This window comes from Setaria italica, chromosome VIII (genome assembly GCF_000263155.2).
Source record: "Setaria italica strain Yugu1 chromosome VIII, Setaria_italica_v2.0, whole genome shotgun sequence".
NCBI classification, from domain to species: Eukaryota; Viridiplantae; Streptophyta; class Magnoliopsida; order Poales; family Poaceae; genus Setaria; species Setaria italica.
The window spans coordinates 15,898,216-15,915,792 of NC_028457.1; the positions used below are offsets into that span (position 1 = coordinate 15,898,216).

At 47.9% G+C, this 17,577-nt stretch overlaps 1 protein-coding gene across 1 annotated transcript; it reads left to right on the forward strand.

Moving 5' to 3' along the window:
* The first annotated feature begins 6,614 nt into the window (after window positions 1–6,614).
* On the forward strand, window positions 6,615–9,724 carry LOC106804462 (uncharacterized protein MCAP_0864-like). The gene is made up of 6 exons (XM_014805628.1): window positions 6,615–6,715; window positions 6,811–6,871; window positions 8,461–8,694; window positions 8,807–8,974; window positions 9,069–9,171; window positions 9,249–9,724. The coding sequence occupies exons 1-6, from the start codon at window positions 6,615–6,617 to the stop codon at window positions 9,722–9,724; spliced, it is 1,143 nt and encodes a 380-aa protein (XP_014661114.1).
* The last annotated feature ends 7,853 nt before the right edge of the window (window positions 9,725–17,577 follow it).

Below are 17,577 nucleotides of genomic sequence, written 5' to 3' on the forward strand. Positions count from 1 at the left end.
ATCGCCATACCATCCATTCTACTCGATTCAGAACCCGAACTTTGTAATATCATATTGGTTTTTATCTCTATATTTGCAATTGAGTTGTTTGTTCTATTTGTTCTTTCTTGTTCCTCGATTGCTTGCAGGAATTACCCTAGTGGTCTGGTTGATCGTTCTCCAGAAGATCGCGGCGACCATTGGAGGTGGTGTATCGGTTGCTAAGGCGTAGCATCCTTGGATGGTTGTAGTCAGGCTGTGAACGTCATCTTCATCCCCAAATTGAGTTATCCCCCTTCTCTCATCGAAAGATCGGGATTCAACCTCACGGGTTCACATCAGTGGGTAATTGAAGCAAGGTTGATCGGTGAGAGACTTTTAGTTCTTTGCTTTTTTTAATCTCCTACAGTCCGAAAAAGCCAAAAAATTAATAGATTAGTTTTCTTGATTCTAAAGACCCTTTGAGCATTTTACTAGTGCTACTTATTTAGGGCTTGTTGAATTAACGGTTGCATCATCGTGTCAAGTTGCTAGACTTAGCATCTAGTCGTTTAGAGTTTCGAGTTCTAGTCACGTTTGTGTTACCATCTCATATTAGAGTTTCTTTGTTTCTCTCCATGAATTAGAGTAGATTTCCAAATTTCTTTTTACCACCTTTAACCTAACCACGTCCTTTGAGGTTTCATCCACGTCCATACTTCTATCTACAAAAAGGAAATCCAACAAGTTCAAATTAGAATTCGATTCAAAGTCCTGTTTCATCCTAAAAAGAAAAGCACCATATTTCCTTTGTTAGGGGTCCGAATAAGAAGTTTAAATACAATCTGGAAACCTTAACTTGTGCTCTTTCCAACAGATGTGAACCTGTTGGGTTGAATCCCGATCTTTCGATGAGAGGGGAGGGGATAACTCGATTGGTGGATGGAGATGATGCTCACAGCTCAACTACAGCCTTCCAAGGATGCTGCGCCTTAGCAACTAATACACCACCTCCAATAGCTGCCGTGATATTGTGGAGCGCGATATTGCGGCCACTAGGGCACTCGTCCTACAAGCAATCAAAGAACTAGCAAGAACAAGTAGAACAAGTACTGAATTACTAGATGTAAATGATGGTTTCAAACTCAATCTCCAATATGGTGGGGTTCTAAAGACAAGAAGATGGATGGCGGATCCAACACGCATGCTTACAAGCAAGTAGCAAAAGCTAAACTTAATCTAAACAAAACCCGAGTGTTCCTGGTGGCGGCTAAGGGGTATAAGAATATGGGAGGAGGACCACAAGGGTGTTGGGGTTGTGCTCCAACCTTAGGAAACTCCGCACCTGTGAGATAGTCTTTGGTACAGGCCATCCCTGTATAGTTTCTACCTTGGCTTGATCAACCTCAATTCCTTGTGAAGTCACAACATAGCCAAGAAAAGACACTTGATTAGAGAAAAGGTGCACTTCTCAAGGTTACCAAATAAACGTGCATGACGTAAAGCATTAAAAACAGCATGTAAGTGATCAAGATGTCCATCCATAGATTTGTGGTAAATCAATATATCATCAAAGTAGAATACAACAAATTTTCTAATGAATGCACGCAAAACCTCGTTCATTAATCTCATGAAAGTGCTAGGTGCATTAGTTAACACAAAAGGCATGACTAACCACTCATATAAACCAAATTTAGTTTTGAAAATAGTTTTCCATTCATCTCCCAATTTCATATGAATCTTGTGGTACCCAGTACGCAAATTAACTTTGGAAAACACAACAGCACCGCTCAATTCACGCATATAACCTTTGTCGAGTAGGGTGTCAATATCGAATGGTGATATTATTAATAGCTCTAGAATCAGCACACATACGCCATGTTCCATCTTTATTAGGTACTAAAATAACTGGAACAGCACAAGGACTAAGAGACTCACGCATATAACCTTTGTCGAGTAGTTCTTGCACTTGTCGCTGAATTTCTCTTGTTTCTTTCGGATTTGTCCTGTATGGCCCATGGTTTGGCAAAGATGCACCAAGAATAAAATCAATTTGGTGCTCAATCCCTTGTATTTGTGGCAGCCCCGCTGGTATATCACTTGGAAAAACATCATAATACTCCTGCAAAATATTAGCAACAGCAAGGGGCAAAGAGTGTTGCATATCATGAATTGAAATCAAAGCATCCTTGCATACCAAAGCATAGGCAATAGAAGTGGAAGCAATCAATTCTTTAATATCAGATTAGTAGCAAACAAACAATGTCATTTCAATCTTATCTCATCTTTCTTATCAGCAACAGATTTCACATTTTTATTGCTCCCACTTTTAGCTTTTGCAGCTCTAGCAACATCGTCACGCACAATAGCTTCAGGAGACATAGGAAGCAAAATAATTTTCTTACATTGGTGCAAAAGAGAATACTGATTTGATCTACCATGATGCATAGAATCCGTATCAAATTTCCATGGCCTACCTAGTAGAATATTACAAGCTTGCATAGGCACAACATCACATTCAACAACATCATGATATGATCCAACAGCAAAATTAATTCGCACCAGTCTAGTTTCTTTTACCTTACCACTATTGCTTAGCCATCGAATGTGATATGGATGTGGGTGCGGTTTGGTGTTAAGTGCAAGTTTCTCCACCATATCGCTGCTAGCCAAGTTGTTGCAGCTACGTCCATCAATGATCAGGCGACAAGAATGTTCTTTAACAACACACTTTGTTTGAAACAATGTATGTCATTGATTTTGCTCTACCTCCTCTATTTGTGCACTAAGCACACCCTGCACAATGAGGCTCTCATAATGCTCTGCATCCTCTGCACCAATCTGCGCCTCTTGCTGTTCCTCACTACCTGCATGTTTAGCAGCAAGCAAAGCGAGTGTATCTTCATCAAAATCACTAACAGAGGAATACCAACCATCTTCTTTGACCACCAAAACACGCTTGCTAGGACAGTCACGCTGCACGTGTCCAAAGCCCTTGCATCGATGGCACTGGACATCTCTTGTTCTACCCATAGATGCAACCGAAGAGGCACTTGTGGCTACCTTCTGGGCAGTCTTGGTTGTTGAATTTGTGGGAGGACCACATTGCCTGTCGTTGGACGAAGGCATTGGTGCTGGTCGACTTGGTGGGGGAGTGGGTGGAGGTGCACGTCTGGTCAGGGAAGTAGTCATCAGTGGCTTCCATGATGTAGATTTTCCTGCACAAATGTTAGACTTTGTGCTAGCACATCGTCCCTGCACTTCCCTTCCAGCTTTACAAGCAAGACGAAACAAACGAGTTACATTATTATAATCTTTATAAGCAGGTTCGTCACCCTCCACTAAATTATAACGTAACATACCCATTTGTAATTCCTGACCCGTTTGTAATCTCATTTGTTACAACTTATTTAACAGATCACGTGCACAGTAAGAATGAACAAATCTAGCCTACATGACCCGTTTCAAAGCATCCCAAGTTTGTGGCATGTTATTAGGATTTTTCTTGCCATGTTCTATCCACCAAGCAGAAGCAAAATTAGTGAATTCACTAGTAGCAGCCCTAACATGTGTATTCTTAGGAAATTCATGACATGCAAACTTTTGATCAACAACAATCTCCCAAGTAATGTATGCATCAGGATCATATTTACCATCAAAAGAAGGTATCTTAAATTTATCGTACTGAAAGCATCATCATCTTATGTACCTCACGTCGCCGATTGTCGGAGTTATGGATCCAGCAGTCCACTAGGGGGTTACCCAGCTGGTTGATTCGTAGGTGAGGGCGGTCATGAAATTAAGAACTTGATGGTAATAACAAGAACATGAAGGAACGTGAGGGTTTTACACAGGTTAGGGCCTCCAAAGAGTAATACCCTACATCTTGTATGCGTGGATTGTATTGCTTGGTATGAGAGTCGATGTCCCCGGGGGGTGTCCTTGGCCACCTTATATAGTCCGACAACCAAGGGTTACAAGTTGGTTTCAATCTAATCTACTCGCTCTTTACATGGAAAGCAATCTAAGTTAGACTACAATACACGTCCGACGAAGTCCGGGTAGATTTGAACCATCTAGTTGCCTCGACGTGTACTCCAAGTAACTTCGAGTCCTCAGCCCGCACGTCCTAGTCGGATAGGCCCACTTATTAGGTCCGACCTGTATACTGGTCAGTGGGGACTGGTGGGGTACCCATATCCCTCAATCCTCCGAGCAATGTGTAGGCGAACAGGAACTTGACGTCGTCACAGCGAAGCTTGGAATAAGGTTGGCTGAAGTTGCGATGGCGTCAAGGTGTCGGAGAGGCTGCGCAGTGCTCAAAAAAGAAGAAAATCTGAGCAAACGCAGAGCCAACATGCAGAGCGAAGATGAGTACCGAGTTTGAAGGAGGTCGTCATTCGACAAATCGAAGAGAAGGTTATGGAGGGCGTCGCAAGACGCACTCCATGGGAGTAGCCCCCGAGCATTGAAGCGATTAGTATAATTGGTGCAATGGTCAAAAAGGTAGTTGTCTCTGTGAAGCAATCTTTAGTGTCTAGGTATAGCCATGGGAGCATGCTGACCAGAAATCTGCGCCCAAGTCACTTGGAGATAAATGTTGAAGCAATGATGGGTAAACAACAAAAAGGCTTTATCAGTGGAGCAGCATGAAAATACTTGCATGGGGACTTTGCTTCATCATTGTATCTGTACGGGGATTCTTTTGTTGCTAGAGCATGTGCACGGGAGTATTGTTTCGCGAGGAAAGCTACATGGCGGACTGTTCATCAATACCTTGAAGATAAGGCCGGGCACCACATGAATACTACAGCGGCATGCTGGTGTGAAAGGGCTCTATCGTGCGTCCACACGCGCTTACCGTAGCATCTTGGAGGGTAGTCGGCTGCTTGGCTATAAATAGAGCTACTCTGTATCTTGGATGTTCATGACTTGAGTTATAGAGTTTGTTGGCTTGAAGCTTGTAGTGTTTGATAGAGGTAGTTTCCATCAATGTTCCTGATTTCAGAAGAATTCTTGTGAAGAAAGTCCAGGTGCTCCTTTCCTCTATAGTCTCTGCGATCGAGTTGGGAGGTCACGATGCTAGAAGAGTCCTTGTGAGGAAGGAGCATCATGTGCTCCGGACATGGTCCAGGACACCGCTAAGGAAGGCCTTAAGCCCAGCTTTCTTGTATTGCACTTTTTTCTTCTTCTACATTGTAGCTTCTTATCCTAGGCTGTCGTCTATCCTGGAGTTGTCACACATGCTTTGTGTCATGTAATGCTGGGGATTTGATTTTAGCTCGATGAGAGCTTCTCTTCGTATCTATTTTTTGTGTTCATGAGGCCATGGAGGAATGTTTTGTCCCCTGGTTTCTTGCGCTGTGGAGGCTAGCCGAGTAGATTTTAGGCACCCAGCCCCTGAGGAGAGGACTGGCGAAGGCCACGGAGGCCCGCCGAGTAAAATTAGGCACCCAGCCCCTGAGGAGAGGACTGGCGAAGGGCTGTGGAGGCGTGCTAAGTAGAATTAGGCGTCCAGCCCCTGATGGGAGGACTGGCAAGGGCCACGGAGGCGCGCCGAGTAGAATTAGGTGCCGAGCCTACAAGGAGAGGATTAGCGAATGACACGAAAGCGTGCTGAGTAGAATTAGGCGCTCAACCCCTTATGGGAGGACTGGTGAGGGCCACAGAGGCACGTCAAGTAAAATAAAGCACCTAGCTCCTGAGGAGAGGACTGGCAAAGGCCACAGAGGTGCACGGAGTAGAATTAGGTGCCCAGCCCCCGAGGAGAGGACTGGCGAAGGCCACAGAGGCGTGCGGAGTACAATTAGGCACCCAGCCCCCAACGAGAGGACTGGCAAAGGCCATGGAGGTGCGCCAAGTAGAATTAGGTGCCCAACCCTCAAGGGGAGGACTGGCGAAGGCCATGGAGGCATGCCGAGTAGAATTAGGTGCCTAGCCCCCGAGGAGAGGACTAGCGGGGGCCACGAAGGTGAGCCAAGTAGAATTAGGCACCCAGCCCCCGAGGAGAGGACTCGCTAGGGCCACGGAGGCGCACTGAGTAGAATTAGGTGCCCAGCCCCCGAGGATAGGATTGGTGGGGGCCGCGGAAGCGCACCGAGTAGAATTAGGCGCCCAGCCCATGAGGAGAGGACTGGCCGGGGCCGCGGAGGTGCGCCGAGTAGAATTAGGCGCCCAGCCCCCGAGGAGAGGACAGGCCAGGGCCGCGGAGGCGTGCTAAGTAGAATTAGGTATTTGTCCCTGAGGGTGGATGATGATAGTGCCTCGGAGGCGTTCTATAGCAAAGATCCCGGAAAACTCATCAGGCGCACATGGTGTTTAACGGAAGGTGCCGCAGATTGCACCCCACGCACCTGCATAGTGCTAACGACGGGGCTCGCGATTTCTGTCTACAATTGGTGCCGTTATCTCTTTTCAAAGCGCCATGGTCGCGGACCGTTGCCTTTCACTTCTTCAATCTCTCGTAGCATTGTGCACCTAGAGTTCACTGAGTGCTCCACCTTTGCCTTTACAAACCCTAGGTTGCGCCACCGCATTCCCGCACGCATTGCCGCTATCATTTGAGCTGCTATGCCGCTGCTACCTGAGTCTGCGCGCCTTTTTATGCGCTAGAAACCCTAGTGCATTTTAGATTCAATATGTGATTTCGCACAACAATGGCGCAGCATAATGCTCCCAGGCCTTCCTTGGTGTGGATGAAGAGCGTGATGACGCAAGAGCAGATTCAAGCCCTCGTCAACCGCGGGCTCCTCAGCCCGTAGGAGCTGCTCGAGTGGCAGGCCACCGACGGTCAGGAGTTTCCATCCGAGGACATGGAGAAGTGGTGGTCTTCACCCCATTCTTCAAGTGCAGGTTTGGGATCCTGACTGGAGATTTCTTCTGCAGGCTCCTACATTACTACAAGATCAAGTTGGTACACCTCAATCCTAACTTGATCTTAGATGTTGCTATTTTTTATTCATTTGTGTGAGGCATATTTAGGCATCCCCCCCTCCGACTTCAATATGTGGTGGTATCTGTACCAACTTAAGCCTGTCAATACCAAGGGTAGGAAGGATAGGGTTATAGGTGGGGCTGGGTTTTCTTTGCACCCCAAGAGGATGCACGAGTATTTTAACCTTCAGTTGAAGGAGTCCCACAAGGGGTGGCATGCCGAGTGGTTTCTGATTGCTAATCAAAAGCCTGAGTTGCCACCATGCACAGGGTTTGGTCCTGTCTCGATGTTCGAGTGGTAGGATTAGGCGTCCCTAGCGGAGCTGGTTTAGGTGAACAAGTTGCTGGCGAGGATTGCTGCCCTCAAGGCATGAGGATTGATGCTTGTGGCGATCAGGATCAACTTCTACTAAAGGGCCACTCAGCCGATCAAGAACTGAGTGCATCCGTTGTTCGAGTACCTAGGGCACAGTGATCCAACTCGGGAGGTTGCTAACTCTGTGTGTATTGAGAAGATTTTCCACCGGTTGGGTGGGTTGTTGAAGGGAGAAATCCACAACATGGGCGCCCTATGGCCTTTTCTCTTAAAAATCCATCGCCTTCCCCGGTGAGTCTGCATTCATTTTCGCTTAGATGAGATGAGCTCCTAATTTGCAATTTTTCTGATTTGAGGCCATTTTTGATTTAGAGTGACCCCTGTGTATATTTCTACCCTCCGCAGTTGCCTGTCGAGGCTCAGGCGACGCCGCCCAAAGTCATGCCAGTTGATGTGCCAGTTGCACCGCCACCTAGCCTTGCATTTGAGTTGGACTCCTCTCTAGGTCTGTGATAGCGCAGCCGACGAGGACCAAGGTGCAGGTTAGGAGGTGTGGCGGACAACTCAGAAGCGGCCCCTATCCAAGGCATCTGAGCCAGTCGGGAGGAAGAAGAAGTCAGCCGACCGGAAGAAGGCCGTGCCGACTACTATTATTACTTCCAGGTCAGGTGGTGAGGCCGGTACCGATACGGCAAGCCCGGCTATGCAGGAGGTGGAGCTAGAACTCGAGGGAACGATTGAGGCTAACGTGGCGCACCTTAAGGAGGTGCTAAAGGAGAGGATGCGGGGCAAATCCAGTGGCGATGCTCCTGCTCCACCACGAGAATTGCGCCTAAAGTTGCGCTTGACGAAGGGCACTATGTAAGTTGTTCTATAGTTATGTGATGTTTGAACTTGCTGCGGTGGTCTAATTATTGCTTTTATTTTGTGCTGTGATGATGACGATGTTGGTCGGCGTTGTGGTAGATGACAACAGCACCCATCTAAACAGGTGCTCTTCCCAAACTGAGGCCACTACTAGTCACGCTACTGAGGAGTTGCCGACCACTGAGGTCGGGACTGGCAGGGGCAGCTAGACAGAAGAGGCCACACCAAGTCTTGTGGTGTAGCACAGTTAGGTCGGCACCAAGGCCACTCATGACAGCATGGCCAGCCCCTGAATTACGAGGGAGTCGGAGGAAGAGGCAGAAGTTTAGGACTCGGCCAGGGGCGAAGGTGTTGAGGTTGATGATGAGGTCTGAGGGAACATCGAGGTTGAGGACGCGACACAGGAGGATGTTGAGGTTAGGCAGGTGGTGCCAGAGGACGTGGTGGTGGAGGACGAGGCTGAGGAGGGCACCAAGGCCAATTGTCAACAGGATGATCCACCTAGAGATGATGCGCCCTCTTCGCACCAGGCCCACGAACCTAACGCCACCACTTACACCGATGCTGAGGTTGAAGAGGATGATAGGAAGGATAGGAAGGCTCTTTCTAGGCTGCAGGAGGTAAGGGCCAAGATTACTGAGTATCTTCGTGTAAGTATGCCGACCAACTTTTTGTGTTTGTGCTTGATGTTCAATTTCTTCTGTGGAGCTCTGGTTGTATGGATTAGAATAGGGACTGGTTGAGCATGCTCAAAAGAGGAAGGAAGTGATCTTTCATTGTGATTGCTTTCGTGAGAGGGCATCGCATTTGGAAGTGGAGCTCGAGAAGGCGAAGACGGATTTCCGAAATCTGCAAGCTCACCAGGACATTGAGGTGGCAGTGCATGATGCAATCATGAAGGTGCAATGCGCTGGCCTGTCTTTAAATAGGCTATTGATTTTTCAATCTTTGGTGCTGGTTCTATTTCTGTTTGTTTGTAGACTCCATGGCATAGATTGCTAAGTTGAAGCGGAGCCTTAGGGAGAGCGAGGACGCGAGAGCACGTTGCCAGGCTAGCTTTGTTGCTGAGAAGGAAATTATCAACTCGGAGCTGGCAAGCAAGTTTGGCCAATCTGCAAAACCATGTTGTTCTTCACTTCTCAATGCACTAATGCAAATTTGGTTGCCCGAGCAGATTCGAAGAGTAGAGAGGCAAGGCTGCAGCCGTATCTCAAGGAGTGTGAAGACTCCAACGTGCGCCTCCAAGAGCAGCACAACGCAATAGTGAAGCGTGAGTATACAGTATCCCAGAAGCTGGTCTATGAGGCCAATGCACATAGGGACCTCGAGCGCTGCTTAGAGGAAGCTGTAGGTAATCTCCAGAATGACCAAAATGTGATTGCTGGGTTAGAATTTGAGTTGGAGGAACTTCAAAAGTATACCGGTTATGTGATAGATATGATTCAAGCAGACGCCGACCCGATCAGGCCTACACCTCTTCTTGATCGCCTCAAAGCTGCGCCGGACCTTCTGAAGAAGCTGCTAAAGGATACTGTCGTGGAGTGTCTTAAAACCACTTTTGCGTTGTTGGTTTCGCACTTCCTGACCACACCTTTTCAGCAAGTCACAAGTGGTATTGCTGCTGACTTTGAAGAAGACAAAATTCCATAGGTGGCCGAGCAGTACCATGATATGGCAGAGGCCATTGTAAATGATCTTGACCTGTAGGAGGAAATATTGAGATGTATTAAACTGCTTTTGTGCTATGCTTGAATGAAATGCATCTATTTATGTCTCGATAAATGAAAAATTCCATCCCTCCTTTGGCACATACAACAGGATGGAGTGTGTTTGTGGCCTATAGCCGTTAAGCACCTAGCCTTACCTGACCAGCTCCCGCTAAGAGTGGATCTCAAGTTTGTAGGAGGGGTAAACACAAGGTTGTCTAGGTTTCGCTAGCTAGGACGTCGACCACACATGTTATTCGTATATCCTTAAGAGGGGGAGGAAAAAAAAGTTATGACCAAGGGGTTGGCGAGGGGAAGCCCTCGAGTTTGAGTGTAAGCAGGCTGCTGAACAGGTCGGGCAGCCCCTGAGCGTATGGCGTAGCTCAGAAAAGGAAAAAGCAGTTAGGCAGTAGGTACGCAAAAAGAAGGAACCACAGAGGTACTTATTTATTTAGTATGAAAAGAGAAACATAGTACATAACTGTATATTCTAAGGATAGAATCGTTGTAGATGTTCAATGTTCCATGGGTTCGGGATGCCAAATTTGTCCTCCCATTGTAGTCGGTAGGTGCCTAGTTGGTACTTCTTTGACAATAAAGGGGCCCTCCCAAGGGGCGGCTAATTTGCGCATGTCCTTGGTGGACTGTACTTGGTGAAGCACCAAGTCACCTACGTTAAAAATACCGTTCCTTGATGTTGCGATCGTGGTAACACCGTATCTGCTGTTCATGGCGTGCATGCTGGAGGAGAGCTGCTACATGATGTTCTTCGACACTAAAATGTCAACTTTCCAACTTCTTTCTACCTCGCTTTCTTCATAATATTGAATGCGTGGGGTGCCAAAGGCCACATCGGATGGCAAGATAGCTTCAGAGACATATACCATGAAGAAGGGAGTGTAGCCAGTGGCCCGACTTTTCTAAGTTCGCAGACCCCAGATGACGTGGGGGAGCTCACGCAACCATTTGGTAGCATATTTGGAAACATTGTCGAAGATGCGTGACTTGAGGGACTGGAGGACCATCCCATTAACATGCTCAACTTGGCCGTTGCAGCGTGGGTGCGCTGCTTAAGAGTAGTACACGTCGATGAGGTTATCTTGGGGAAAATCCTAGAACTTGGCACTTATGAATTGCGCGCCAAGGTCAGTTATGATTCTGTTGGGCACGCCAAAATGATGCATAGTTTCTTCCACAAATTGAGCTGCTTTAGCTGACTCGATGTTGGTGACGGGCTTCACCTCAATCCATTTTGTAAACTTGTCGACTGCCACGAAAATGTATGTATAGCCACCCAAGGCAGTTTTGAAGGGTTCGACCATGTCCAGCCCCCAGCATGCAAAAGGCCATGATGGAGGGATATTACGTAGGGCCTAAGTTGGAAGATGCTGCTACTTGGAGAAAAATTGACACCCTTTGCAATGCTTGCCGAGCTCCTTTGCATCGGTTACTGCTATGGGCTAGTAAAAACCAGAGCAGAAAGCTTTGCTGACCAATGTGCCTGAGGCAGTGTGGTTGCCGCATGTTCCTGAGTGGATTTCATGCAATAGTTCAATGTCTTCGCTGTGTACGATGCATTTCATTAGTATGCCTGTAGATGTGGCTTTTCTGTAGAGCTCTTTGCCGATGACGACGTAGTTTGTACTGCGCCGAGCTAATTTTTAATGCTCTATTTTGTCTTCTGGCACCATTTGGTCGGTGATCAAGGCTATGAACGGGACACGCCAATCTTCTTCTACCTTAATCATCATGACTTCAGTGGATTTTAGGTTGGCTGGAGCCTGAGCACTATCATTACTAGCCTGGTCGAGATCCAGGATTTTGATGGAGGGTTTCCGGAGGTCCTAAATGAATACACCAGCTGGAATTTGCGCGTGCTTAGAGCTGAGTTTGGACAGGATGTTAGCGGCCACATTATGGTCCCTGGGGACGTGATGGAACTTGAGGCCATCATAGTGAGCTTCAAGCTTGCAGATTTCTACACAGTAAGCGTTCATAGAGTCCTTGGTGCAGTCCCAATTCTTGTTGACCTGCTCTATGATGACCTTTGAATCGCCATAAGCGAGAATACACTTGATACCAAGGGAAACGACTATGCAAAGTCCGTGGATGAGAGCTTCGTACTCAGTGCTGTTGTTGGTAGCCTTGTAGTGGATTTGGAGCACATACTTGAGTTGTTCACCTTTGGGAGATATGAAGTGCACTCCCGCACCGGCTCTCTAGGGAAGGTAGTTTTTGGATTTCTGTCCACTCCGCCACAAAATCTGCCAAAATCTGAGACTTGATCGCATGACGCGGGTGGGACTCAAGGTAAAATTCACCGAGTTCCACGGATCACTTGACAACTCAGCCGTTCACGCCCCTGTTATGCAAGATTTCACAAATGGTAAATGAGAAGACCACACAGATTTTGTGTGCCTGGAAGTAATGACGCATCTTTCTTGAAGATTAACACTGCGTAGAGCAGTTTCTGCACTTGGGTGTAGCGAGTCTTGGAGTTGCTGAGGACTTCCCTAACGTAGTACACTGGTCGCCATACTACATAAGTGTGGTCGAGTTCTTGTCAATCGACGACTAGCACTGTGCTGACCACATGTGTTGTTGCAGAGATGTAGCGGTAGAGTGTCTCCTGGTCGGCCGGGGCGATCATGACTGGGGGTGTGGTGAGTAAGGCTTTGAGCTCTTCGAGTGCTTTGATGGTCTCGTTGTCCCACACAAATTTATCCACCGTTTTGAGGAGCTTGATGAAGGGCAGGCCTTTTTCTCCAAGTTTGCTGATGAAGTGACTAAGGGCTACCATCATTCCGGTGAGCTTCATGATGTCTTTCTTGTTGGACGGCTTTGCCATGTTTCTGATTGCATATACTTTGACAGGGTTGGCCTCGATGCCACATTGGCTGACCATGAAGCCCAGGAGTTTGCTAGATGGGACACCGAAGATGCATTTGCCGAGGTTGAGTTTCCAGCGGTAAACCCGGAGGCTGTTGAAGGTTTCCTCAAGGTCGGCTATGAAGCTTTCCTCATCTTTGGTTTTGATGATCACATCATCAACATAGGCCTTGATGTTTCTATCGAGTTGAGTTGCGAGGCAACCCTGGATAGGCTTCTGGTAGGTGCCACCGGTATTTTTCAACCTGAAGGTCATGGTGTTGTAGCAGTATATACCAAAGGGCATTATGAACGCTGTCATGTCTTGGTCGCCTGGTTTGAGGGCAATCTGGTGATAACCCAAGTAGCAATCGAGGAAGCAGAGCAAGATGCTCTTGTAGTAGAGTCTACAACTTGGTTCATATGTGGAAGAGGGAAGGGGTCCTTAGGGCAGTGCTTGTTCAGGTCGGTATAATCAATGTACATTCTCTAGTCACCGGTTCTCTTTCTTACAAGGACTGGGTTTGCTAACCAGTTGGGATGCTTACATTCATGGATGATTCTGGCAGCTAGGAGCTTATTTACTTCTACCCTAATGGCCTCCTTGCGATCTTGGGTGAAACGATGCAGTTTCTGCTTGGCCGGACGAGCAGTCTTGCTCAAGTCTAAGGAGTGCTCAGCCAGCTCCCTGGGGACACTGGGCATATCTAATGGCCTCCATGCGAATATGTCCAAATTGTCCCGCAGGAAACAGGTGAGTGCAAGTTCCTATTTTTCTGAGAGGTCGGCACCGATCAGATCCATCTTGGTCGGGTCCTCAAGGCTAAGGCAAATCTTCTTGACCCTGGGGTCGGGATGAAGAGCTGTGGAGGTCGACTCTTTCTTAGGAATCGTTAGCTGATCCGTGCTTATCTTCTGGGACTCAGCGACCATGAAGCTGGTCATAGCTGATAGCTCAAGGGCTTCTGCGAGTTGGACTGCCTTAGTATCGCATTTGTATGAAGTTTCCACATCACCGTAGATGGAAAAAACTCCATTTGGGGCTAGCATCTTGAGGACAAGATAGGTATGGTAGGGAATTGCCATGAACCTTGCCAGCATTGGCCTACCAAAGATAGCATGGTAGGAGGTCTTGAAGTTAGCCACCTCAAATGTAAGATACTCAGTGCGATAATTGGCCTGTGTGCCAAAGGTGACTGGTAAAACAACTCGGCTGAGTTGGTAGGATCCTTTTCCAGGAACAATGCCATAGAAGGGTTCTTCGCAAGGCTGGAGCCGCTTGAAATGAAAATCCATACGCTTCAATGTCTCAGTGAAAATGATGTTCAGGCCGCTTCCACCGTCAATTAGCACCTTTGGAAGTACGGCCCGATCTATGGTCAGGCAAACCACCAATTGGGTAGGACCCAGGATCTGGGATATGGACCCAGTGATCTTGCCTGGAGAAAATTATGGTCTACTCAGACAAGTGCAGATACTGGACTGGCTAAACTAAGACGAAGTGGACCTCTCGCTGATGAAGCTTCTGCAGGCGATTGCTGCAAAAGGCGTTGCGGCCGCCTACAATGATGTTGACTTGGCATTCAAGCCATTGGAAATCTTTGTTTTGGTCAGCGTTGGGCTGCTGGGCGCCTAGCTACTGCTGGTCGCGGCACTCTTCTCTACTGACATGGTCATCACGTCTACTATTGCAGTCATCATGTTCATCATCATGGTGGTTGTCATGATTGTCTTGCTGATGATCCCCATCACGACTACGGTAGTCGTGCTTGTTGTCCCGACGATAGTCGTTGCGGCGAGGTCATTTATATGACACCGAAGCACTAAGCTCTTTTTTCAAATCCATGCAGTCTCATAGAGTATGACGGGCATCCTTGTGGAAAGGGCACGGACTAGTGAGGGTTCCATCGAGTTCTTCTCGGTTGAGAGTGCTCTGCCTGGTCGGATCACCTTCAGCACTGTAGACCTCCAGGGCCCTTTTTCGAAATCAATGTTCTGGACATGCTCGGGGCTTGTTGTGGAGTGGCTGATTGTAATTATCGGCCAGGTGGTGTCTCTGGAATTGGACTTTGGATGCTTCCTTCAGGTCAGCTTGAGCGTTGACAACATCCATCATCTGTCCGACCGTCTTTGGTTTTGCCTCATACAATTTTTCGAACATCTTTTTGTTTGTCAAGCCAGCACGAAAATACCAAATGATATCCTGATCATCAATTCCAGCTAGCCTATTGCGGTTCTCAAAGAAGCGATTGACATACTCTCGAAGTGGCTCACCTTCTATCTGATGAACTTGCCCAAGTTTCTCCCTATTGCCAGGTTGGCTGTTGGTGGCCTGATAATTCTGAGTGAAAGCTCTAGCAATGTGACCCCAACTGTCGATGTTGTTTGGAGGAAGATTTTCTAACCACAAAAGCGGAGCAGGTCCCATCACCACCGGGAAATAAGCAGCCATCTGGTCGTAGGTGCTGTTGGCAGCCCTCACGGCAGTACTGTATGTCTTGAGCCATATGGTGGGGTCAGAATGGCCATCGTACTTTTTGTTGATGGCTAGCTTGAATGTGGGTGGCCAAACAATGGCCCTCAGGCGAGGTGTAAAAGCAACGAACCCATCTATCACTATGTCATCGTCATGATAATATTGATTAGGAGGAAATCGTCCACCATTGTTACATCTAGGCGGGTAGTAGGCATCTTCATAATTATACACGCGCCTGGGCAGGTTGTATGCATCTTCATAGTTGTGCTCGTGCCTGGGCGGGTCACGAGCACCTCCGGGGGTGCCGTATGCGCGATTGTAGTTGACGCGGTGGCTGTCATCACGCACTGCATCATGGTTGGGTATAGGAGCGTCATACTCGCGATCGTACTAGGCATGATGATGGACTTCATACTTGCCACGCTTGTTGTGGCGTGTGTTTAGGTCGGCGCGTATATCGCGGTTCTAGCGGAGTTCACACAGCTCATCACGAAGGTCACGATCTAGTCGGCCTTGTTCTCCATCGTTGCCTCTGCCGCGTAGTCGGTTGTCGAGGTTGTCTTGCTGGTGGGCATTGTTAACATTGTTGTTAACAGGAGGGTTGGCATGCCAGGGGGCGTTTTGCTCCACCTTCTCTTCATTGATTGGGTCCAGTCGACCATTTGCACGTTCACCTCGGTGACGGATCTACTATGCTCGGACCAGCTCTGAGAATGTCTAGAAGACGTGGATCGAGAGTGTGTGCGTCGGTTGTTGAATTGCGCCTCGATTATACTGTTGGCGGCTTGGAGTCATGATTTAGCCCGCCGGACCTGTTCTGAGTCCGGAAGGTTTTCCAGCTCGGCGACGGCAGCCCCCAGGTTAGCTTGCGGTGTAGTGAAGACATTGTGGCCAGCATGCTCGAGGTCGGCTAGAAGATTGCGGCCTTGCACAGGATGCCTGCGTCTTTCCCGAGCTCTACCTTGGTCGGCGTTGTGCTGACCACCTGCTGCATGTGGGTTAGCAGCAGACTGCTGCTGGGCGTCAACCTACTCCTGTCAACGCCGTGCTGCGCGGTTTTGGTTCCTGGTGTTACATCCTTCTTCTTGGGATTCCGTTTCACCATCATAAGGCAGCTCGTCAATGGAGACAACGAATGCTTCATGATCTAGTGTAGAAGAGTTGCTCTCATCATTGCTTCCACAAGGGTTTAGTGTCAAGATGATGCGAGGCACTAGGAATTCACCGCAATCCGAAGACTAGGCGGGTTTGGGTGGGTATCCAGATTGGATCTACAAAGCTTGGTCGAGCCTAGCGGAGTACTCGGAAGCCAAGCTCCATAGACCAAAGGGAATGCGGGATGGGCCCTGTGTCGACCTGGAATCATGCGACGCTACCTCGGATGTCTCTATGCACTCAGTGATAGTGTTGCTAATGCGATCTAACCCCGCAATTAGGTCAAAGAGCGTGGGTGGGCAGGCGTCGATGACCAAATCCGGAGCCCTCTCAGAGAGGGAAAGTTCGCCAACTTGCTAGGCAAGCGGGATGGTGATCCTCGGGTGAAGGATCTGTTTAGTCGGAGCAGATCCAACGGAAGCCGAGTTGAAGCTGGATGCCGAGCTGGAAGAAGTTGCCAAGTCGACGGGAGTCACCAAGTCAATGAAGAAGGTGGTCAGAACAGAATCTTCCTACATGGTCCCAAATTGAATTTGGACCGGATTATCGAGGAATTCCTTCATGCTCTCAAAAAAAATGATGCCAGGACGGGATGCCATCGAGGTCTCAAAAGCGGATCTCGCAACCCCTCCTACCTGGCAAGCCAACTATCGGAGTTATGGATTCGACAGTCCACTAGGGGGTTACCCAGGTGGTTGACCCATTTCTAAGGATCCCACGTTTGTGGCATGTTTTTAGGATTTTTCTTGCCATGTTCTATCCACCAAACAGAAGCAAAATCAATGAACTCACTACTAGCAGCCCTAACACGTGCATTCTCAAGAAATTCATGACATGCAAACTTTTGATCAATAGCAATCTTCCAAGTAACGTACACATTAGGATCATATTTACCATCAAAAGGAGGTATCTTAAATTTTATCTTACTTAAAGCATCATCATTATTATGTACCTCATGTTGCTGGTTGTCGGAGTTATGGATCTAGCAGTCCACTTGGGGGTTACCCAGGTGGTTGATTCGTAGGTGAGGGTGGTCATGAAATCAAGAACTCGATGGTAATCACAAGAACATGAAGGAACACGGGGGATTTAGACAGGTTTGGGCCTCCAAAGAGTAATACCCTACGTCCTGTATGCGTGGATTGTATTGCTCGGTATGAGAGTCGATGTCCTCGGGGGGTGTCCTTGGCCACCTTATATAGTCTGACGACCATGGGTTGCAAGTTGGTTTGAATCTAATCTACTCGCTCTTTACATGGAAAGCAATCTAAGTTGGGCTACAATACGCGTCCCACGAA

Excerpts from the sequence above, each read along its gene's own strand:
- LOC106804462 (XM_014805628.1), top strand. The coding sequence starts at position 6,615 with ATGGCGCAGCATAATGCTCCCAGGCCTTCCTTGGTGTGGATGAAGAGC. Across the intron at positions 6,716-6,810 it reads AACCGCGGGCTCCTCAGCCC|GTTTGGGATCCTGACTGGAG; the intron begins GTAGGAGCTGCT and ends CTTCAAGTGCAG. Across the intron at positions 9,172-9,248 it reads TATCAACTCGGAGCTGGCAA|ATTCGAAGAGTAGAGAGGCA; the intron begins GCAAGTTTGGCC and ends TTGCCCGAGCAG.